General features: G+C 43.5%; 3 protein-coding genes and 4 non-coding genes across 7 annotated transcripts; all 7 read right to left on the bottom strand.

The window, feature by feature from the left end:
* Positions 1–35: 35 nt before the first annotated feature.
* On the bottom strand, positions 36–10,943 carry ints4 (integrator complex subunit 4). The gene is made up of 23 exons (XM_035386287.1): positions 10,772–10,943; positions 9,293–9,490; positions 8,826–8,943; positions 8,540–8,646; positions 7,981–8,178; positions 7,840–7,890; positions 7,499–7,587; positions 7,246–7,366; positions 7,075–7,146; positions 6,697–6,871; positions 6,255–6,460; positions 5,880–6,022; positions 5,623–5,738; positions 5,090–5,223; positions 4,409–4,566; positions 3,911–4,004; positions 3,596–3,676; positions 3,089–3,219; positions 2,869–2,928; positions 2,610–2,769; positions 2,133–2,276; positions 1,848–1,968; positions 36–484 (listed from the first exon to the last, which is right to left on the bottom strand). The coding sequence occupies exons 1-23, from the start codon at positions 10,823–10,825 to the stop codon at positions 294–296; spliced, it is 2,922 nt and encodes a 973-aa protein (XP_035242178.1). The 5' UTR covers positions 10,826–10,943; the 3' UTR covers positions 36–293.
* Positions 10,944–10,985: 42 nt separating this feature from the next.
* Positions 10,986–13,086, bottom strand: kctd14 (potassium channel tetramerization domain containing 14). Its single transcript, XM_035386288.1, has 2 exons — positions 12,883–13,086; positions 10,986–12,334 (listed from the first exon to the last, which is right to left on the bottom strand). Exons 1-2 carry the CDS (start codon positions 12,937–12,939, stop codon positions 11,663–11,665), a joined length of 729 nt encoding a protein of 242 aa, XP_035242179.1. The 5' UTR covers positions 12,940–13,086; the 3' UTR covers positions 10,986–11,662.
* Positions 13,087–14,094: 1,008 nt separating this feature from the next.
* On the bottom strand, positions 14,095–19,551 carry rps3 (ribosomal protein S3). The gene is made up of 7 exons (XM_035383680.1): positions 19,486–19,551; positions 18,494–18,624; positions 18,162–18,255; positions 16,715–16,809; positions 16,088–16,275; positions 14,775–14,976; positions 14,095–14,169 (listed from the first exon to the last, which is right to left on the bottom strand). Exons 1-6 carry the CDS (start codon positions 19,513–19,515, stop codon positions 14,777–14,779), a joined length of 738 nt encoding a protein of 245 aa, XP_035239571.1. The 5' UTR covers positions 19,516–19,551; the 3' UTR covers positions 14,095–14,169; positions 14,775–14,776.
* Positions 14,357–14,506, bottom strand: LOC118210465. Its single transcript, XR_004761862.1, has one exon. It is a non-coding gene; the product is annotated as a small nucleolar RNA SNORD15 (small nucleolar RNA).
* On the bottom strand, positions 15,133–15,282 carry LOC118210469. Its single transcript, XR_004761865.1, has one exon. It is a non-coding gene; the product is annotated as a small nucleolar RNA SNORD15 (small nucleolar RNA).
* LOC118210466 lies at positions 16,453–16,602 on the bottom strand. The gene has a single exon (XR_004761863.1). It is a non-coding gene; the product is annotated as a small nucleolar RNA SNORD15 (small nucleolar RNA).
* Positions 17,588–17,737, bottom strand: LOC118210467. Its single transcript, XR_004761864.1, has one exon. It is a non-coding gene; the product is annotated as a small nucleolar RNA SNORD15 (small nucleolar RNA).
* Positions 19,552–24,657: the final 5,106 nt, after the last annotated feature.

Here is a 24,657-nt window from a genome sequence, read left to right as displayed (position 1 = left end):
GATTAAAAATACAAATCAAGCATTTAAGACATTTGTGCATTTTGGACCTGCATTTTAATTAGAAAAATATCACAATACAAAACTCTTTGGAGCAGTTAATAAGCTCCCTTCACACAAAGATACTGATGCAACTGTATAGCCCAACCAACAATTTCCCACCGTCTCTATATTTAAATCATCATCATCCCCAGTGATTTTTTTGGTGGCTTCGAGAGCAGGTCATACTTCCATATTCCCCCAGCGCGTGGCCAGTGATGCATTTCAGTGGTTCCAAGTGTCAGGGATTCTCCAGGTCAGCGGCGGGCCGGTTTGGGCATAATGAAGACCTTGACAGGCTTGCTGAAGGGGATGGTGCCCTCAGTGGAGCTCTCAGAAGAGGGCAAGCCCTCAGTGCTCTCATTCCATGCTGGTGTTTTGGGAGCAGGGACCCTGCTGGCACTGGAGCTGTAGGCGAGGAGCAGCCTCACCTCAATCTGACACGGTTCTGCGACGAGAGGGAAGGAAGGGCTGAGTCAGCGTGATGTTGGGATACAAGATTTACACGTCGGACGAATAGGTAAGCTACAGACACAAACATGGCTACAATGCCTTACCTTTACACATACACACACTTTAATATTCATATAAGCACAAATGAGAAAAGTTTACACTGACACAAAAACAAGACTTTCTGGACAACATAATCTCAATATCTGAAAACTTTCTTGTGCCTCAAGTTGAAAGCACGTGAACTTATTTCCCTTGAATTTAGAAACTATACTTGGCTGTTAGAAACTTCCTGAACTTGCTCAGATGGAAACAAAATATATGCTCAAGAAATCTGAAACGTGGTATCTACTGTACAGGAGGCTTTATTCCCCTCAGTATTTTCAGGTAACCGAAGGGTGTACTATACTGCAAAAGTGGCAGGCACATGTAATAAGGCCATCAGACCAAATCTCCCAAGGTCTGTTTCCATGGAGCTTGTTACATTTCCTTGGTTCATTACACACAAGTTTCACAATTCAAACAGAATCCATTCGGCCTGCACTAGTGACGCATTAGTATTAACAGCCTGTTGGCACTTCCTGTATATAATGATGTCCCCAGAAGAGAAGCCTGGCTCTTTTCTATATTTGCCCCATCTGCGAGGTCAGACCAGTCCAGGCTACACACCTAAGGGATCCAGACAAACAGAATTTGTGACAGATGGTGGCAACTCGGGGAAACATGGCCAGAGTGCTTTGAGTTTTCATTAAACCTAAGATAGTCAATTAAAAGGCACAAAGTGTGGATTCAAAAGCAAGTAAGTCTCTGGGAATAGGGTTGGGGGATGTACCGATGGTTTATAAATCAGCCTTGTGAGGAGGCTGTTGTCCGGTTTTGTACAAGCCAAATCCTGGTGTTCACTTCAAAATAATCAGAGGTTTTCAAAAAGGCATTTAACATAAAAAAGTTATGCACACCAGTATTCTACATATGGGACAGAGCATTATTTCAAAGTTACATAGTGCGAGAACAAGGGAAGTACCTGTAACTTCTGTCTGAAAAATGCCCTGAGAGTTCCATTATCCTTATAATTAAGCAACACAGATTTGTCACTATAAATAAACAGTAGCATAATCCCTACACTGACGCCTGACATTTGTCACACCTATCCAACCGAATTAAGACAACACATTTTAAGGAATACATTTACACTTTTAGATACTGCCATAGAGAAACAATTGGTTATAAGGCCATACGAATTATGGGTCCAGGTCACGAGTCAGCCCACACACATTCAAATAATATGATGCAATTACATTTTACGAGGACAAGCAGTAACTTTTCGTAAATATATGGCTGGTATTGCCTGACAGTTTTACCTGTCCATGCGGAATGGGAGAGGTACACCTGAGTGATTAGTCTGTGTCTTCCTGGTCCTGGTTTTCTGAAATCTCCAGGTCTGGGGTGAATTACATGTGATTGTCCATCTGGATACAGAACCTAAGCGTACAGAACAGGAATATGTTGATCTAATGACTGAGACCAACACAGATGACAGCGTTGTCACAATGCCATTAAGAAACTAAACACAAATGGTATCATTGCTTGCTGGATTCAGTGGAAGATGCTGCACTGTGGAAGCACAGAAATGAGGAAGTAATGACCTGAACTTTGACCCATGTTTGTGGGTCTTGCACATGCTCCAACGTTGCATCGATGTCCAGTGCCACCACCAATCCTGATGTGAATCTCAAGGGGTTGTCCGACTCTCCAGTGGGCTCAATGATGGTCGCCGAGGCTCTGTGGATCTGAGATACGATGTTTACAATAAGACATGTAGCATTATGCAATGTTAAGGGCAGACTTTTTATGACTGGGTACATTGGCAATTTCTGGCCAGGCATTTGCAGCTGTTTCCTAGTGATAAAATGAGGCTTACAGAACCCAACAATGAGTGGAGAAACTAAATGCTGCCATGCTTTCAAACTGTATGAGCTGGTCAAAGGAATGCCCTTCTGAGAACAGTTTGATTCAAGTGAGTGTGTCATCAAAAGAAAAGAATAGATCCATCCATGTAGGTTCATGCAGCTTCATTACTATGCATGGAAGGATCATCAAATCCCAAATGTAGCTGTGTTGACCTGTTCAGGCAGTTTGAGGTGCAGGAAGCCACTTTGCCGCAGTGTGGTCTGCAGGATCTTCACCAGGTCCAGAGGCTTGCAGGCTATTAGCCTGGGCATCAAATCTAGCAGCTTCTCCACAAAGCTGTCCTGGAAATGTGGAAGCTCTGTGATGAACAGCCTTGCATGGGAAATAAAGATGATGATTTGATACTGCAGTACAAGTGGAGACAAATGTAAAAAAAAAAAGGGTACCGTGTCGTTAGTATAACAGCAATACCTCTGAAAAGCATCCACTTCCTGAAGGAACTTTTCGCAGATGCCAAGAAGAGGTTCAACCCTGTAAAGATGAGGGATTCATCATCAAGCATTTGAAAAAGCTATTCACAATAGACCTAAGCCAAATAACTGTACTTCACATTTTCATATTGAAGTATTCCAAACAGGTAAAACGTGTGTGTGTGTGTGTGTGTGTGTACATAGTGGGGAGCTGTACGGACCCTCGTCGTGTACGCGCGGTCAGGACCAGCTGTAGTGCTTTGGCCTGCAGGCGGACGTGGTGTATGATGGCCACCTGTCGGGTCTCCAGCCCACTGTACAGGAACTCCAGCTTGTAAGTCTCCTCCAGGATCTGAAATAGTGTATCAAGCTCACTCAGGCATCTCTAGCATATGAGAACACTAAAAATGGGCTCTGCATTTGGCACTGACAGCTCCTCTGAGTGGCTATTTAAAAACCATGTAAAATGGCAAACTCGTACTGCTGTATTAAGTGTACAGCATGCCCCGCCAAGTCATTACTTGGCAGTTGGCAAACCTGCAATAATGAAAAGCATTTACTGGGAGCATTTCAGAAGCTACCCTGTGCTTCGACTGGAGCTTCACGTTTGTCTGCTTGCGTTGGCATGGGAATGTTTTTCCAAGGTTTAGCAGGACAGCAGAACGCATCTCATGCCTTTATCCCTCCAGCGTGTACTTAGCTGTGAGCTCTTGCCAGTCCACCCTTACCTGTTTGACTGCAGCCGACGCCATGGCATTCTGCTTCAGGTAAAGTGGAACAGCCACGTTCCATAGCTTCTCCTGTAAAGCCTAGGATAGATTTTTTTAAAGTAACTGAATGTTTGCCACACAAATGTTAAATCTTGTGTTAAATCATGTATACACATTTCAGTAGGTTGTACTAAATGTCAGTACCTTTCTTTCGAGGTTGTGTGTTAGCAGCTCTCTCTGAACGCTCTAAATTTGGTGAATTGGCCCAGAAAAGGCAGAATTCTGCAGCCGTTTCAACACCTTTTCCAAATGAATGATCAGAGGAGCGCTCACCTTCATGAGCAGCAGCTGACAGCGCAGGTAGGTGGCGCAGAAGTCAGCAGCTCCAGCCAGCTCAGTCTGCAGCTCCCCCAGCCTCTGCAGGTCTCTGAGCGGGGTAATCACAGAGAGCCAACTTCAGCTCTTTATTCATCAATTAATGCGGTAGTTACCAATGACTCAAACACCGTCACCATTTTTATCCAAAAAAAAGTAGGATCACCTGGGGCTGAGATAAATTTAGATCATAATTTAAAAAGTCTATGTAAGAGAGCAAAGCTGCAAGGCAAATCGCTGAAAGCAACATTAATATAATTTTCATTGGGGAATACAAAGACTAATGACGCGCTTCTCCACTGACCAGCACGGCACGGTACAGGACGGCAAGCATTCGTATCCTACCCGTGTTGCCTGTTGCGCTTCTTCCATTACACAACAGACCCGTGAAGGTAGGAGGAGTCATGGGAGGGGTAAAGCGGAGAAAGAAACCAAGTTAGGCAGTCCTGCTCTGACCTGATGGTGAACTCCAGCAGGTCCTGGGCCCCCGGGGCCTCCAGGTGCTGGACGGTGCAGACGCGAGACAGGCTGTCCTGCAGAAACTGCTGGGCTGACTCCAGGCTGGATGCCGGGCCTGAGGACTCTGACACACCGGACAGTTTCCCACACGGCAGCTGTGACGCAATGGAGAAATGAAGAGGAAGTGGCGATTTTGTTGCAATATTTTGAAGCAATTCAATGTATTTGCATTCTGTAACTGCTCTTCTATATGCTATTCTTCACTGGTGGTGTCAGGTGCGACAATCCCGGCAAGTAATCAAAAGTGATGATGCACACGCAGGACCTAAAATCCAAAAACCATCTATAAAATTATCGGATATGTTGCTCAATATTACTGTCAGACGACATTGTTGCTTGTCTCCAGGCAGTCTTCTCCAAAATACTCTACTGCTGGATTAAGACTTCTAAGAAAAATAAGCACTCAATGTGCTTCTAGTAATAGCTTCATTTCGAATACTGGGAGTGTGAAAACTAGCTTTTGCGACCACCAGTCACCATAGATGTCACCAAATCCACCAAACTGAAAAATTAAGGATAGGAGGATAGACACTTTAAATCTAGAGCATGAAATAAAAACAGATCTGATCTGCATGTCTTTTTGACTCTGAACGTGATCAAGCTGAATAAGCCCTTTACCCTGAGCTGTGGTACCAGGTGAGAGAGGCTGTCACGCAGGTAGGCATAATGTCTGAATGTGTGGTCGGAGAACAGAGCCGACATGGTGGGGCACGATTTGGCGGCATTAAAAACCAACACCAACACGGCGATGTCTGATTGGCTGAGTCAAGGAGAAAACCCTAGGGAGGGAGGGGAGGGGCATCTCAAACACTGCTACTGCATGGAGCACTGAAAAAAGCAAACCAACAAACCAATACTTTTGGCAATTACATTTTAATATTCAACTTTCTAAATAATGTCAATGGTTTGGGATCTAGACATGTAAACAGTGATTTACAGGTTCTAACCCCTGGTGTGACCTTGCTGTTGCTGTGCCACGATACACCAATTCCAGGTGCATAAACTGATAATGTGTAAAATGTGAGATACGTAAGCTCCCCTGGGTAAGGGTGTCACAGCTAATGCACACAGAAAACATCAAACAAATGTGATGTCATTGACAAAGAACACGACATGTCTCACTCTGCTATTTAAGCGTGCGAGAAGGATACAGGCAGGGTCATCCATGTCAGGTTCAGGTGTGTCGAAGTACGGGTGGGTGCTCAGCAGCTCAGGAACAATGGGCAGCACCAGGGTCGGGTGTCGAGCCCCCAGGAACTTTAAACACCTAAAGAGCAGAAGGACAGCAAGATGATGCCCACATTCCTGACTGCTGCTCTGTCCTAAAATCAGCTACCAGTCACATGACACAGCATCTCATGTAGGACTTGAACATTCAGCCATTAAGTGACTGTAGGCTGGGACTCACTTCCAGATGGAGTTGCGGTCGGTGGGGTACTTGGTCAGGTTCTTCAGGAGCTCCAGGAGGGCCAGCTGGATGCACTCCTTGGTGGAGACGTTGGTGCAGCACAGCAGCTCATGCAGGGCCTCCCGTATATCTCTGGAGGAATCCTGCAAGTTTAGAGACAGGGATTATGGCACTTTCATAAGAAACTGACTATGTATTACCAAATGACCAATGATGTACCAGCACAGTGCTGGAGACAATGTTGGTACACAACAAAATCAAGTTCTCCAAATCCTCTTTATTTAAGGCTGTCTACAGTACAGTGCTTCAACCTTCCAAAACTGACTCATTTTCTTGTGTGAGACAGTCAGATATTACAGCATATCCTTAACTGACCTCGAGCACGGCCAGCACAGTGTCCAGCTGGTCTTCCCTGAGGGTGATGTGGGTGGAGATCTGCCGCAGGACGTGGATGGACTGCAGCCGGACTTCCTCGATCTCGTCGTTAAACATGTCCACCAGGAAGTCCAGGCACTTCTCCGCGAAGCTGGACGAGGACTGTGCCAGTGCACACAGGGCTTCCACTGCCGCGATTCGAACCTCTGCGTACAGAGCACACACAGGTCAGGGCTGGGGAATACGGAAACGCTGCACTTACACACCCTCACACACTCCCTCACATGCACAGAGAGAAATGCACAGCAAGACTTTCACACACATGCTGACACAGACAGGCAAACAGGCCAAGACAAGCACAGACAGCCACAGTGAATGGTACAAACGCACAGCATAATATTCCAGATGCTTCCACAATGCTCTTGATTTAACAGTCACTCACCGTACATCTCGTCCTCCAGTCCATGGACAAAGGCCCCGCAGGCCCCGGAGTCTATCAGGTTCACAGCCGTGGTGTCCACCCTCTCTTTGGGGGCATCATCTGCCCACTTCCTGCCCGAGGAGAACTCCCCGGAGGTGTACAGCTCTTTGGCCCTCTCATGGGCTGTGCGCTTCCGCTGAGGAAGGACAGGAAAGCAGCGCTGTGACCTCACACTGCAACATCTGTTATCATAAGCACTCAAGTTCAAACTGTCTATGACGGGAATTTCTCCCAAGGATGTCTGAGGTGCTTATTTTTAAAAGAAATCCAGTGAGGCTGATTCTCTCGTATCAATTCAAAAAGCTAATATTAATTTATACATTCACTTCACAGTCGTACCCTTAGATCAGACATCAGCTTCTTATCCAGTGTCTGCTCCAAGAAATGTGGGCTAACCTGATGCATTGACCCCTGAAAAAAATAAAGAATTAATTACATCCCCACATTCACAATTCAAGGGTGGATGATAATTCACTCTACAAAACTCATCAATAAATCCACAACACTCACCAATAGCTTAGCAGCCTGGACCCTGACGACCCATGATCCATCACTGACCATGTGGCTGATCTTGCCGAACGAATCATCGACCAACCGGATCTCTTCGCTGGACGAAGGGATTGGCACAATGCTGAATGTGGACATATTGAGACAGAAAGGTACATTTTTGAGCAATTGCCAAAGGTTTTGGAGCCAGAAGCATTAAAGGTTGTGGTGCAGTGAATAAATGTGTATGTGTCGCAGATGAAGTGAAGTTGGGTACCTCTCAGAGTAGAGCTGGCTCAGGACCCACACCATCTGCACGGCCACGGAGCGGACCTGCTCATAGTCATCACACAAAAGCTTACAGGCCTGCAGGGGAAGAAAACCAAGCCGCACACAGATATGCCCGTCAGTTCACATTGCCCTATAAAGTGACGGTTGAATTCAATGCACAGTTTGCACCATACATTTAAATGGGAAAGTATAAATGGCTACACTGACAGTAAAATGAGTATCAATGAACACATAACCCAAGATGTCAGGACAGTAAATCACTCATAACAAGCATTAAATTTTCAATAAGTGTCGGTAAAATTTGAATCGGCTTCCGTCTTTGCTTACCTGGCTGTAAATGGTTTGATGTAGCTTGATCCCTCGTTCGTGCAGCTGTAACTAGAAAAAAAGACAAAATGTGAGGAGAAAAAGTCCATCCTTTGTTTGTATATACTTCTCTCCCGGGCCCAAGGCACTGTGATGTCATACCATGGCCTTGATGGCCGCCGTGCGGACCCTGGGATCCTGGTCGTCGAAGTAGTCGCTGATGATGCTCTGCACATCCCTCGGGGCCGTGCCCGCGGCCACGCCCTCGCTCTCCTTGGCCAGGGGCTTGTCCACAGAGCCCAGACACCCCAACAGCTGCAGGCACTTGTTCCTCACCCCAAAATATGTGTCGGTCAGGTGCTGCAGAAAGGGAAAGTGCGAGATAAAACCAAAAGTAAAAAACTCCCAGAGCCCATAAAAAATGTGTGTTGTGATTACAAACCAGGTATTGCGAATCAACTGTCGGTATTTGCTTCAGTGAAAACAACATTTATTAGGGTGCAATCCACACTGTATGAGGCATTGCATTTACAGCACTAGATTATAGTCCTCAAGTTGTGGAATAAGGTCCCTTATGATATGTTGCAGAAGTACCTCTGAACTAGTCTTTGGGTGTTGATCCCTTCATCTTTAAAGCACTGGTTCATGTTGTGTGTTAAGTAAAACAGATGTATGCCTATATACCAGCATTTTACAATCAAGCGGTGGTTTCTTGGCTCACCTTGCATGCCACCTCAACCAGCCTGTGCCTGAGGCTAGTGTTCTCTGGGAGCTGGGTGCCAATGACCAGCAATGTTTCCAGAAGCTGAGCCAGAACCTGGTGGGATTCTGGGAGCACACGGCAACCAGTTCAGGAGGAAATAGAATCAAGATACATTCTCTCAACACCATCACAGAAAACCAATGAAACTCATGAACACGCTCTGTATGTATGTGTCCAGAATTGTCATACATTAGACTCACAATGCTCAAATTTCAACTTCACCATGTTAAGTTTGACAACGTACTTTCATTGTTGAGTGTACTAATGACATCATCCACTATGCAATCAGGCAGGAATCCTTGAGTTTTAGACAATAGGCCAAGGAGGGAGGCAATCTTCAGCCTGACAGAGCTGTCAGTTTCCTGCAGGAAAGAAAATTACATTTCATCCAAAATTACAAAATACACTGCTGCTCACAAATGACACAGGGATATTTAAAGGAATATATTTAAGGTCTTAAAAAATGTACTGTTCCCAAAATTGTAAAATATAGCATTGCATCATAAAAAACTCCAATATGGTTGTTATTGTGGCAAGTTTAATTATGGGCTAAGTTTACACCTATATATTTATAGCCACAACCTCCTGCTTTGGACACAAATGACATAGCTGCCATACATATACAGCACAGAGAGTCTGGAACATTTCAGGTTTAAATAACGTTAGCCCCACCAAGAAGATGCCCACTATAAATGTCTCTTTCACCTTTACCTTGTAGTAATGTTCGAGTAGGATGCGCACCACCCCTTCCACGCTCTCTGCCTCCACAGGCTTGCGGGCAAACTGTAGGAGATATTGCAGGGCGTCGGTGGGGGTGCTTGCTTTGCACAAGTCGATGTGCAGCGCTGCAGATTTGCTGGGTTTGGTCAGACGGAGCTTTTTAGCAGGAGCCTCTTCATGTGGATGTTGCTGAGAATGGGATGAACAATGAAGTCAAGTTAGCGAAATCACATTGTATAAGCTAATGTTCAAAAAATAATTTCTTCCATATTCCTTTGGTATTCATACCGAAGTTGTTAACGCACCAAGAGAAATAGACAATTCATTTGAGGTAAGGTTATTATTTTAATGACACTGCTACCCTCAGCTCATGTGCCAGGTCGAACCACCCGGAGGCTACCACCAAACCATGCCTTGTCACTCCACAGGTCTAACACCAAATGCCTTGACAGGAGCTTCCTCCACCCTGCTGTAACAACATGGAACAGTCTTTCCCCCGCTGTTGTTGGAGACATCACATCAAGTAGTGTTCATGCATGCCTTCAAGAGACTGAACAAACACCTCCTCAGCACGAGACTGCAAACCTAATGCTCAAGGACTTTCAAACATACACAAATCAGCCTCATATATATTCCTGAGTAGCTGCAGATCAGTGATAGGCTCTCTGAATGGTATTCATGAAGCTTGTATCTGCAAAGCATAAAAAAATACGAATTCCGTGCTAAGTATTAACCAATAACATGTTACGCTTGCTTTTGAATATCAGCAGCAAATTGCTAGCGAACTTTTATGGTATGTATGCATTCATATTTCCGCTGGCTTCAGTGATTGTAGTACCGAAACAACTTGCGCACAAACAGAATAACAAAAATAACATAATTCTTTCGCAACAAAGTGCATCTACCTAGCTAGAAAAGGACCGTGTTTTCAGAGGTTTCTACACAAAAACAACTGACGTCAACTTGCTTCACCAGCTAACGTTAGCTGATCAGTTTTTTGAAAATATTTTGCATAGAATCTCTTCATACTTTCTATTCTATAGAGCGTACAATTCGCCATTATCGTGAATACATAGCTAGTTACATAGACAATCAAGGTATTTCGTCTGCTTCTCAGTATGTTAGCAAACAGTTCACTAAAGTTAGCTTGATGGCCAGCCTGCTACTAGAAGTAACTAGCCAGCTCACTCGCATCCCGTTAAGAAGCTTACCTAACGAAATTGCTGAATAAATTTGACAGTCACAATCACAAGCCCGTAGAGGCTATCTATCAGTGTGCGCTTGATGTACATGGATGCGGTTTGAATAAAATGTTCGGAATAGCTATTGTATGCGAATGTTCAGGCCACGGGCTTACAGGGCTTTTTCCTCACCACTTGTGCCGAGATGAGAGGTGTAGTCAGACATTAGCAGTAGTCGTACAATTCAAAAGCGCAAAATGTAACATTAAAGTGGGCATAATAAACTTACCTGAACAACTTTTGAGAACTCCTCGTATACTCGTTTTTTTAAATGTGCTGCCATTGTTAAAACCTACAGCATCCAGGAACAATAAATGTAAATCAATGATTGAAACGTTAGCGAGCTAGCTAGTACGCTTGATTCGTACGGCCATCCGCTGTACAGCCTGTCCTCTACTGACTTGCCGTAGTTCAGTGCTACGTAATCTTTGACGCACAGCCAATCACAATTCAATAATTTTTATTTACTTTGGATGTGGTTCATTGAAGTTGACAGTGCAACAATGGGAACTGTTTTCCAAAGTTAACGTTCCTATTAAATATATTATTCCAACTTTATTTTCCACTGGATTTCATTTGTACTCATATCTGTACAATTCTCATATGAACCGAAGAGAAATAACATTTATCCACAATAACAATGTTTCATTTAAATTTACAAAAATAAATACAATAGATTTAACTTTGTACTAATATGAGTATCTAAATGAGTATAAATCAGTAGCACATTGTTAATATATAACCCATAGGAAATTGTTTATTCTCTAAGACAAAGCAGCACTGTCATTGTGTCAGTACACATTAGCGGTAGCTCCCATTCGTATTGGAGTTTAGCAGAATATAAAGGAAGAGTAAACAGAAAATGGGTTCAAATGTGGCAGTTATGGTTTGAATCTTCAAATGTTAGACTCCAATAAAGGTTTTTTCCAATATTTTTATAGCAAATTAGGTACAGAAAGCCTCTATGAAAGCAGCTATGTTGAATATTTGTTTTCTGAACATTCCAAATATTCAATCTGGTTTACAATGATTTTAGTCATTTATCATGGTATGGACTTGGTTGAACTACAAAGCAAGCATGTGAATGTCCCACATCCATCTCTGATGTTGCTTTTCACATCTACCACCAGGTGAAAATCAACCTGTAAAAGAAGTCGTAGCTCTTGAAACTGAACACTTTCTCAGTACTGTGTGGTTGGAGAGTAATCTTGTATCCCTTTGCTTCAATGTCCATTTTAATACAGTCAAGCAGGTCTCCAACAGTGGGAAGGGCTTTCCAAGGGCCAAAGCTCACCACTGACTCTTTGTCAGTGTCCAGGCTGTTAATTGCATCAGTGTATCGGTTGACATCCTCCTCCGTTCTCAGAATGCACACAATAATACTGGAAGTGCGACTGGCAATGGCCTCTGCCCGGGCTATCCTAATGATCACCTCCAGGTTCTCCCGGTAATTCGGCACCCTTGCCAGAAACTGCTGTCTTCCCACCATCTCTCCAAAGAGCTGCGGCGTCTCCTCCAGCTGCTTCACCAACGGCTTGACATCATAGAACAGCGCTTCTCGATACACTTCCTGCACGTGCTCAGTAGGAAGCCGTTGGGTGCGCAAAAAATCAAGAATGCCTTGGAAGTGTGTCCCATCTCTGTCAATGAAGAATCTACCTCCAGCATCTGTCTGCAGCTTGGGCTGCCCAGTGAACATGTCTGCCAACTTAGAGTTGGGGCACTTCCTGAGTGTGCTCAGTGATGTGCAGTACACATGTCCACCAATATTCAGCTGCACTATGGGTGAGTTCTGAGGATTTAGACAAAAGGACAAATTCAGAAAATGCAACCCATAGATCACACACACATATTGGTTTCATGAATTTACTGTTGATGCTAACAATGTATTTAAAAAATAAAAGCGTGTGTCTAGCTACAGTATTATTTACAGGCACACATTTAGTGAAGTAGGACATTTGCCAGACTGATATATATGGCTTGTCCGAATACAATAATTAATAGTGTTGGGCAAAGTTTACCACTCTCAGCATCAAAACATCTCAAGGGTATACAAAATGTTATACGATCAATATATGGTACGTATCCACTAAACGAGGATTGAGAATACGGAAGTGGTTTACTCAGCCCAAAATATTCCTGATCGTAGCCGTCGTGCCATATGGGCTAAATAAATCATTTATCGTAAAATAATTCAGTAGACCTTTCGAAATGGCGCGTTTAAGCTTCCGATCCAAATCAGTTCACTCGCGATCGAGTGCTGTCCAAAATTAAAATAAAAACAAGGTGCACCTGCACCTTAAAGTAGACAGTGACATTCTGGAATCTGTTTCACCTTACCAGATGAAAAATAGCGTTGGATTGTTTCCCGAGAGATTTGCAATCAGGAAGACTCATCTTTTCCCACTTTCGGCGTAATAAACCTGCTTGTATGTCAGTCAAGATTTTGTTCGCTTTCCAGGAAGATACAGACTTGGCGGGTGTGGTGAAGTCTTATGGAAAACCACGTACTTGTTCGAAAAGATCATGCATACGCATGCGTATTGGAATGTCCAAACATATGATCCTCTTGGCTCAAGGCAAAAGCACCTCCACGTCTGTAAACGCCCTTTTCGTCTAGTTGTGGCACAGTATTAGGTCCCGTATCTCATTAAATTTACCGGGATTAATATGTACATAAATTTAGATTAATCCTGCTTTTCCCCATTGAGACCTAGCGGTGAAAAGGTTTACATTCCTAACAATAATTGCAAAAAGTTATAAAATGTGATTCAGCTCATTTAGCAAAAAAATGTATTATCTTGTGTCTCAGTCACCGCCTAGTTACGGCATTACGCTTGCAGATAAGAGCACTCATATCCTTAATAGTGTATGCATGACACATATCTGGCTGTGTCATGCATTCCATGACACACTATTCAAGCAAACTTACTTGTGCAAGATTAATCAAATATTTACCCTGTCCCTGCGTTGGCATCTATAATACTCATTTTTGCTTATACTTATATTTTAGCATATGCGCTAATATTTTAAGAAATATTAATATTAAACTTGTCGCTTATCATATTAATACATACTGGCAAACATTTTAAAATTTTCAGTTGAGCAAATGCTTTTTTTTAACATTACATCAATTCTAAAACAAAGCATTTTTCATATGTAGATTTCATACACTAAATGCCACCACTGATCGATTATTCAACTCTGAAACCAAACTTTTTGAAGTTCAATGTCGGTAACATTGCTTTACAAACACTCCAGTGTAAACATTAGAAAACGTAGTCTTCTCCAGAACCAAATGTTATGATCAAGGTGAGTTAAAGGTGGCAAAGCATTAAAATGATTTTTGTACAATATAGTTCATACTGCCACAGCTCCATAATCTCAAAATTACTATGCATTTGAAAAGGTTTAAATGGCATGTATGTATACTCAGTCAATACTGTGATGCATTTTAAAGTGCATTTAAATCAAATGCATTTCGTTGTTTAAGTCGGTTTGATTTCAGAATGAAAACCAAATGTTAACCATTACAGAAAAACAGACATACAATTGGTCTTTTCCAGGTTTTATTGGTTTTGTACACAAAATTTCCAAGTGTTCCCGGCTTTAGGAAATGGTGGACACCTGCAAAAAAAGGGCATGTCCATTAGAAAGTTAAAAAATCATCATGGCATTACACCTAAAAACCTGCATTTGGATTTAAAAAAGAAAAAACTTTTTTCAACCACAAAAAGCACTGAAAAACCTATGAATCTTCTGAAGTCAAATGTGTAACATTATTCATAAGAGTACAATATATTCCACAGAAGGCCCTTCTCAGACAAATGCCTCATATGTCATCAAGCAATGAGGACCCACTGCCCTGGGGACTGAACCCAGAGACACAGAACGTGCCCCTGAGCCAGGAACCCCAGAGACAGGCTGTGCCCTGTTCAGACTCGTCATCGTATCATCACTGAAGGGAGAATCCAAGGTACATAAATTACTGTAACAAAACATGGCAGGATACTAGGACTTTGGCTGAGGCAAATTCAGAAATTAAGTTGAAGATGACCATGGGGGGTTTGACACATCTTCCCAGTGCACTAGTACTCAAAAATTCTATGTGTTCAGTATTTTATAAGCTGAAAACACTCCTGGTAATAACTGATCTCAGATCAGCAAGGACGGAGAGTTTAGCCTGGACTATGGCTCAAGAGGAGGCATTCAAAGGTGCTGGTCACACTCACCTTTATGCAGTGGTGACAGGCCCACCCTGTGGCATAGCAGGAACCTCTGCCTTAGCTCCCTTCTGCTCAGACATTGGGGTGGTGGGGAGGACCTCGTCCTTGGGCTCCACAATGCTGACGTGGTCAGGGAGGGGCTTCTTGGGGCCAATCTTGCCACTGGGGTCCCAGGGCAGCATGATCTTCACCTTGATTCCCAGCACACCTGTGGACAGAAGAAACATGGTCAGGGTCCGACTCGTAAACTGCATCCATTTATTTGCACCACATTTTAGAGGGGAAACTTCTTCCCCCAACCAAAGAAGACATTTCAGTCATTAACAATGAACAGCATACTTCAAACATACAGGTATAATGAAACCCTTCTCAGACAAATGCCTCATATGTCATCAAGCAATGAGGACCCACTGCCCTGGGGACAGAACCCAGAGACACAGAACGTGCCCCTGAGCCAGGAACCCCAGAGACAGGCTGCGCCCTGTTCCGACTCGTCATCGTATCATCACTGAAGGGTAGGGGGACACACAGCTAAACTTGATCAAAATAATTGAAATGGTCATGTCTTAACTGCGCCCTTTTGAAACATGCCAATGTTAAATAAACCAGTGTCTAGAAATAAAATGAAACAAAAATAGCAGGTTCTCTTTAGAAAGAGAAAACATGAGTCAGAAAACTATTTGCCAGTATTCCAACACAAACAAAAAACATTTACTGTATCCAATTAAAACTAAAATCCTTCAGAAGCGAGTGTCCGAAGTTTCCAGGCATTTTCTTAACACCCCCACATTTTGTTTGCAGAACTATTAGTGAGGCAGCATGGAGCTGCTGGTCCAGCAGCCATACCACCATGCACCCAGCTCTTGCTGAATTGCTGAAGCTACGCAAGTGTGCTTGGTTAATACATGGATGGGAGACCTCCAAGGAAAACTAAGTTTCTGCTGGACGTGATGTTGATGGGCCAGCTAGTGGTGAGTGTTCTGGTGCAAAATGGCTGTCGTGCATCACCCAGCTGCGAACTACACATTGGTGGTGGTTAAGGTGAGTTTGCCCCCTCATCACTGCAGGCACTGAGTCTGGAAAACTGCCACATAAATACAATGTTTTGTTTCATTCATTTCATAATTCACTGAGCAAAGTAATTTTCCTTAAACTGCATCAGTAAAAAAACCGGCGGAATGAAATTTATATTAAAACAATTTGCTATGCATGCCAGTGATGCAGAACAAGGACATTGCTCAGCAAATGAATGACACTACCAAAAATTCTTTAACATGGCATCTTATTTAACTGAAGGGTTTAACACAGGCCCAACTCACCCTGCCTGAGGAGGACATGGCGGACAGCGGTGTCGACGTAGTAGTTGACAGGGTCACCACTGTGGATCATCAGGCCGTCAACAAACTTCATTGATTTGGCCCTCTGGCCCCTGAGCTTCCCAGAAACCACCACTTCACATCCCTTCGCCCCGCTCTCCATGATGAAGCGGAGAACGCCATAACATGCCCTGGGGGGGAGAAAAGAGTTCGAAAAATAAAAACTCAAACCTGTACAAGCAAAGTAGAAAGTGAGGTTCTTCAACCTTCCTACCTAAATGTAAAACTGAGTGGGGTTTCCTGATAGGTCAGTGCAACAACTGCAGTAAATATTTTCCATACTATAATTCTGGATGAAGACCCAAAGCCCTTCTCAGACAAATGCCTCATATGTCATCAAGCAATGAGGACCCACTGCCCTGGGGACTGAACCCAGAGACACAGAACGTGCCCCTGAGCCAGGAACCCCGGAGACAGGCTGTGCCCTGTTCAGACTCGTCATCGTATCATCACTGAAGGGAGAATCCAGGTATAGAAATGACTGCCACAAGGTACGATGAGAAAAGCTATGTGAGGAACTTTGGCACAAAGTGGATGAGGCGTGTTATAGAGCTTGTGGAAAAGGCTCACCTGCGCACTGCCAGCCCTCCCAGCAGCTTGTAGCGGAGAGACTCTGCCTGGGCGATGGCACACAGGCCCCTAGTGGCCACCTTCTCTGCATACAGCTAGAAACACACAAGGAAGGCATATAAAATGGGTTTCACCAGTGATGGGGTCATCAAAACTCAGCCAATTTCACTGACTGCACATCTGCCATTTTCAGAAGCAGAACATACCAGAAACCAATTCCTTGAAGTCAAGGAGTAATTCCTCTCCCCCCCCCCCCATACTGTACTAGCCCAGTATTCTCAGCTTTACTGATTTCATTTTAAAACACTTATCGGCACTTCTGCCAAATTTCAAAAATGCTAAATAAACAATTAATTTCATATGGAAATAACCCCATTTACAAAGAGTACATTTCTGTCCAATAACAGCATGTCTGAGGCCCATCAAATGAGTTGTAAACAGGGGCATATGGTTTAATTATACAGTCAAACTAACCCTCATGCTAACACAGGCTCATCTCATTCTACATTAATCCTAGCCAAGATAACATGGCAGATGTTCTCCTACACCTAATAGACATCTAGATTAGGATATAAGATTAACAATGTAAGTACTATCCAATGATGCAAGTGATTTCATTCACACAGGAAGTAAACAGAATAAGTGTTGGAATTGTGAGCTGTACAAGATGAGAAATACACTACCATGCAGGTTGAATCACACAGATGACAGCTGCTATATTCTTTAGCAGTCCATCAACTATTCTAAAGATTGATTTCAGAATCAATATTCCTCCCTCAAAGAAAAACTGATTTACGTTTTCCTGATACTTCAGTGCAATACTGCAACCACATTAAGCCTTTCCTTCACTGTAATGCAGAATGAAGTCTCAGCCCTTCTCAGACAAATGCCTCATATGTCATCAAGCGATGAGGACCCGCTGCCCTGGGGACTGAACCCAGAGACACAGAACGTGCCCCTGAGCCAGGAACTCCAGAGACAGGCTGTGCCCTGTTCAGACTCGTCATCGTATCATCACTGAAGGGAGAATCCAAGGTACATAAGTGACTGGAACAGGGTACGATGTGAAATGCTACGCGAGGAACATCAGCACGAAGTCAATGAAGAACTGCGTGAGATGAAACATGCAGAAACTGCAGTTCACCATGCACTGTTAGGCCTCCCAACAGTTCAGTAAGAAATTAAAGATCCCACTGCAGAATGGGCAAGTGCCATTCCAACCAGCTCTCCTGGGAAAAAGCACTGTGGGATCTTGGGACAGCCAGTCTGCAAGATTCTTCTGCGCCTGTTGTCATCTTCCTTCTAAAGCGCATCAGTGAGTCTACTCACTGGCTCAAAGGCTCTCATTACTGCTATACATTTAATCATCACAACCTTGGACGTATACACTCACGGCAGACAAATTTAGCAGAGGTACTGAGCCAGTGATCCTCTCCTCAGCACTCACCTCAACACTGCCCTCAGGGAAACCAAACCTCTTCTGGACAACAGCAGTCAATTCACGGATGCGACGTCCCTTCTCACCCAGGACATTCTGGGTCCTAACGGAGGAGATATTAAACATAGTTTACACACGCAATAAAGTTTGTGTACTTTGTACAGAGAAAAACATCTATTCACTTGAAAATTAAGTACACAGCTTTATAAAAAAAATAAAAAAATAAAAAAAACTGTTGTCAAGTTGGACAGTACATGTGTGAATAATCGAACAAGTCCAGCATGTGCATGAGACTAAGACAGCCACCATTCTAAAAGTGTGACTGATATAGTTGGCCTCACCTTGTGGCAAGAATGATGATCTCTGTTCTGGTCGGGGTGACTCGCACCTCTACTCCAGAGTAGCCATCCTCGGCAAGTTCACGAGTAAGAAACTCATTCAGCTCGGCTTTAAAGATGCCATCTGACACAAACTGCAAGAAACAGGGAGGTGCAAACAGTAACAAAGAATAAGTCAGCTTTGAAAGAACCTTCTGCTTTCGCACACTGTACAAAGCAATTTGTGGACAGGATTTGGTTAGAGGATCATATCCCAGTTGGGTCAATGGGGTTATACCCAAGTTAAAGTATTTAAGGCTTGCCTGGACGGCTTTCAACTCAGCAAGTTATACACATATGTTAGTCAAACAAAACACCCTGCACGGCAACTACAAATTTAAAAACATTGATGCAAAGACAGAGTTAACGGCTTAATCGGGAGCCACCATTCAAATCGCTGAGCGTCAGGCTCGGCCTAGATAGCTAAACTAGACTTATCGATAACTAGAATTCGAGAAAACTTGACTAGGTGATGGAAACGTTATATTTCCCCTGAAACTTTAACTTCATCATTAGGGAAGATGCACTTCTATTGAGCCAACCAACTACCAACTCATTCAGCAATAGCATGAATCAAGTTAGCAAGATAGACAGTCAAAAAGTTTATGTTACACGAATTACTTGGCAAACAAGACACGCAAGTATACGTTTTGGAGGGAAAGGGTTTTATAATGACAATGGAACTTGGCGGTACACCGATTCTTAGAGATAAATAAGTGAAATATATCGCATGGTAAGGCTTAATGTAACATTATGGTAAACCTCAGCCCCTGCCATGTTTGCGACCCGGTGATACACTGCCGGTCCAATCTACAGTAATCCTCTATGCATGCGTACCCGGAAAGACAATAACATACTCTAGTAGGCTTGAAAGCATGTTTATCACGCCAGTCCGTGTTGATTTTATTCCAATTTCGCTTCTTTTAACTGTCATAATAAAACAAATACGCGCTAACCTTCCTCTTCTTGGAGATTTGCGCCGCCATCTTGCTGCGTGCCGTGGACAGGAAAGGGATGTTCACTTTAGCGGAAGTCAATTTATACAAAAATGTCTTCAGTATGCTTACGGTATTTGTAGTTTTTGAAGCTAACCTGTAGTTGAAAGTGACCAGAAATTGACGGAGTGCATATTGTATCCCTCTAAAAATATGATATGAAACACAGCGGTAATTCTTTTGAAGTGATTCAAGTGCATTGGATCGATGGTGTAATAGAAATTAAGAGTATATTTTAACAAAACAATATATATTAATTAATCTATTATTTCAGTATAAGTTTTGCTTATTACCATTTGTTTAGATCTGTCAGGTGTCCACTCTTGTTAATACATTTAACATTTGTTGGACTCCTCTGATTTCACCTGTTGGTCTATAAGTTCATAAATGAACAAATAACCTCTTTCTAAAGGAATTACTTGCCATACAATATATTGCAGAAAATGAAAGCAAAGTTAGTTGATCTAACTGATTAAAAGATTCTGGATATGATGTGTGATGTTTAAATCTTCATATGTATCTATTTCTGACATAATGTAGCCATAAGTGGGTAAAACATCCCTTAAAGTCACATTAAGAGTGTGTAATTATACACAATAAATAGTTTATTATAACTTGGCCGTTAGTTGTTGCTGCTGTGGTAAATTCAGCATAATAGAGAGACACCAGCAGTTAAAGTAGATTTAGTACAAGCTGTTCAGAAGGGAACTGGCATACAGAGATGTTGTTCGGAGTAACTGTAGCAGTCTCAGGTTTGCCTTATGTGTACCACAAATGCCCTTGGTGTGTGCTTATGCTGATATCATGCTTAAATCCCTGCCACCATATCTCACTCAGAGAGATCAAGTAGGAGAGAGTTATTGTCCATGGCACATCTGGGAGGCTTTATTGCAAAGAAAGAAATACAGAAAGAAAGAAACGCGTAGTCCCAAACCCACAATGCCACACTTCTGATTGTCAGCTGGAGGTTACCACTACACAGAGATAAGGCATAAAGCGAAGTAGATTTTTCTTACAGTTTTCAATACATATCACAATAATGATTACCAGAACAATTCAGGCGTCAGTGTGTGCATGGATGTGTGTAGGGCCGGCTCATCGTAGCACAACCAGAGCACAGAGATCAAATGCACTTGATTAGCATTTGTTTGCGTAGAAGCTAAAACAGAGATACAAATTACGTATTTATATCATCATTGTCCATTTGCACCAAACTATCAATTCTAAGATTCTAACAAACATGACCCACAAGAAATACTGAAACCATGAGTCCCCCCACTGTAGTTACAAAATACATTAGAACAGACACTGTGACTTACACAAAAGAAAAACCACAGAACATTTTGTCAATACATTACAGCAATTGGAGCTTTGAGTGGCTCCCTGCTGTCTTATGTCTTTGCACATGTTGGAGTTTGATAAAAATTTGAAAGCCATTGATGTAAATATGGCTTGCATTATGAAATAATCATTGGCCTCGGTTCTTACTGTAACCCTAATAATAATGGATTCTTCCTTTTTGTGCGGCATTATTTCTCATCAACACTACAACATTTAAATATGAGGATCAATCCATGTGATATTTGGCTTTTCCAGAGGCAACCAGCAATGGGGCTCTTCATAAAGACAGGGCTTCTGTTGTCCAATCGAACGTAGGCATTTTCCAACCATCAAGCTGCTCTCTGCTGTATCTGAAATGGCATAGACCCCCACTGATCCATCCATGAACCCTACATATGCACAGAGATTTTCAGAGAGGCTTAGAATAGAGGGAGCTTTACATAGGTAAAACCTGCCCACAGTCTTCCCATTGGAAATGCGTACAGCACTCAGAACCGGCTGGGAGTGGAGATCACAATTACAGTCATCAGGGTTTTCAGCATCAAAAATTAAGACAACATAGCATCCAGTCAAGTCCAAGCAAACCATCAGGATGTCACCTTCCGCCTGCAGGGAGCACAATTTTCCATTAACAGTGTCTAAGATGTTGATGTTTGCTCCAGCTGTGGACAGAATAGCATAGCTTCCATTGGAAGAGATCTGGAACAGCTCTGGCTTGATCAGGGGAGCACCAGGTAAATGAACGTGCTTACACACAGTTTCTTCTGTAACTTTCCAGGTATACAGATTCCCAGATATGGTGATCAAGGCAACGTAGTCTGGATAGTCCAGTAGAGGCTGGAAGGCAATGACTTTAGCTGGTCCAGAACAGGAAAACCTCTTGCTGACATACCCTGACCACAGACTGACTGCCAGGAGGTCAAAATTGTGTAGGCCAAGGATGAATGTGCTTTCAGGGGAAATGACAGCATGGTTTAGATGCAGGTGAACATTGCACACCACGCGCCCACTCTTCAGGTTCCACACAGAAGAAAGATCATGCTTACAGAGGGACACAGCCAAGTTGCCCTTGGGGGTGATTAGCAAGGAAGATGCATGACTGCCATGGATACGGTGAAGGTTTTCCCCTGTGGTAGTCTGCCAGATGTAAATGTCCCCTGAGGATGCAGACACCAGATGCTGGCAGTCCTTGGAGAGAGTGAAGGTGCCCACTGGACCATCATGAATGTAGCGGCCCTCAGCCTTGTTGCTAAGTGTCCCCCACTTCCACACCAGCTCAGTCCCATCTATTGTGTAGAAATGCTCCCCTGTAGATTCTACCAGCAACTCTTTAACCTTTACTCCTGTTTTTGAGGTGACAGAGGCAGACCAAATAAAATCCATGTCCCAGGTGGTAATAATTCCATTGACAGTCACAGCTAACAAGTCTGACCCCATTTTCAGAAGTTTGAGGGCTTTGGAGTGTTTGATATCCAGGCTCAAAACACACTGACCAGTGGTCCTCTTCCACACCAGCAAGAATGGGCAGTCCTCAAGGCAAGCAATGATAAGGAGGCCCTCTTTGGCCAGCACAGCTTGGATAAATGTTTTGTCCTGAGGTGCCTTGAATTGGTCATCCACTGTCCACTCATGAGTATCCCAGAGTACAATTTGGTGTCTCTTACAGACAAGGAAGATGCTGTTCTCCACTGAATGCTCAGTGTTTAAGACCTCGTCTTGGTTATTAGGGCTAGAGAAGTCTTTTCTGAGTTCAGGATTTGTTATGGGGTTAATGTTCCAGACAAACACGTTTCCGGTTCTGTCCACACACACCATCAAATGCTTTTCCTCACAACAAAGCACATCCATGATGGATGTTTCCATGGATCCGGTGCAAGTAGTAAGGTGGCAGTTATTTTGGAGGTCAAATATGGAGACTCTGCCTGTGTCCTGCCCACAGAAAATGAACTGTCCCTCATAGGAGCATGACACACATGTCACATTGTGGTGGCAGTGCAGCTCCATTAGTTTTGTGCCAGTTTTAATATCAAAGATTTGAATGTAGTTTTTACATTTGTACCACAAAATGATCCTATTCTCAGAAAGTAAAAACCCCCCAGGTGTGAAGACTGGGTTTCTGGGTGAGCTGGGGACAGATCTATCAGTGTCTAATTCACAAATATACAAGGGTTCTTTCAGATTGTACAACAGGATCCTACTGCATTGTGTAGACAACAGAAGAAAATTGCCTTCACTTTTGATGTTTGAAATGATGAATTCAGACAAACTAAAGGGTTTATAACCCCCTACAAAATTCTCACTCCATACCCAGATGGAACTGTCATGAAGGATTATAACCACCATGTCACATTGTGTGTCCACCACCTCCATGATGGGGGATGCCTTCACATCTGGTGGAGTCCAGCAGGTGGAGGACACTGCTAAAACAGGGGAACACAACACATTCACACCTTGGGTTCTGACTCCTTCCTGGTAGATCTGCTTTGCGTAGCTCTCTAGTTCTGGTAAAACATTCAGGAATGGGAACAGCTTAGCCTGCATCACAGATGTTAGTCCACTGGGGGAGTCACGGAGCAAGCAGGCTGCATCCTTTACAATTCTGGCAAGGAACCCAAGCTCCCTGCTGGACATGAACTTAGAGGTCTCGTTGAGGTCACTCACCAAACCTTCCAGGCGACCCACCCTTAGCATACTCTGATGGAACCCAGGTGACATCATCACTTCCCTGACTAGTTCCTCTAACCTGCCACTCTTTTTCAAATGGAAGGGCAATTCCAGAAGCTTCCTTACATTAACATGTATCTGCTTAGAGGAGGAGTCAAAGACCCAGGGCTGCCCTGGAATCTGCCTGTCGATGTAAGTTTTAACTTGTGGTGTACTCAGATGTTCAGTTTCTGTGACATGAACTTGGCTGATAACCATCGGCTTGGTCCTGCCATATGCCCACTGACCACTGAAATAGTTAGCCAGTGTGCTGTGTGTGTCTCTCACTGTTTCAGCAGCACACAGGTAGAGCTTATGTATGACTAGAGGGAAGTGTCTGCTGGGCCAAAAGAGAACCTGGAAACCTGAGATGTTCCTCTTCATTAGGAATCCCCTCAGGTCTTGTAGCATACTCTCCACCTTAGCCTCTGGAACCCGCAGCTTGTAGGGCAGGGCTTTGCCTGCTGGGAAGAACTGAGAAAGCACATCATTTTCACAGGATAAAATGTCAGTTAACTCAGCCTCTGTGATGCCTGATTTGGCTATGGTGATGTAACACATTGCCTTGGAGACCAGCTCTTTCCCATGGTTTTGCTCAAGCTGAACCAGAAACATCTTGATGTTATCATGGACCCCTTTGGTTATGGACTCCTCTGTGACGTCCAGTGATGAGTTCCAGTTGCACACCTGCCTGTGCAACAGCTCAATGTAAAGTGGGAGAGAACACTCTTTCAGAGCCTTGTTGACATGCATCTGCTGTCCTGAAGTTATTCTCCTGCTGCAGGAGAAAAGGAGGTTTTTTAGCATTATGCTACAGTCCCTTCTGTCCTTTGATTTCACCTCCAGGAACAGAGAGGACTCTGGGTAAAGTGCTTTGAGGGCCTGGAGAGTGCCTGATTTTTTTGGCGCAGTGGAAATGATGAGCTTGACGTTAACAGGTAGGGATGCAGGGAGCCACCAGGTACTCTGAGGTCCATCAGCTCCTGATACCTGGTCCAATCCATCTAAGATAAGGACCAAGAGATGTGATGATGAAGAGGCCATGATCATCAGGTTTGTAAAAGCTTTTTTCAGTTGATTGACATCCCA

Source organism: Anguilla anguilla, chromosome 12 (assembly GCF_013347855.1).
Source record: "Anguilla anguilla isolate fAngAng1 chromosome 12, fAngAng1.pri, whole genome shotgun sequence".
NCBI lineage: Eukaryota > Metazoa > Chordata > Actinopteri > Anguilliformes > Anguillidae > Anguilla > Anguilla anguilla.
This window is presented reverse-complemented; position numbering and strand designations above follow the sequence as displayed.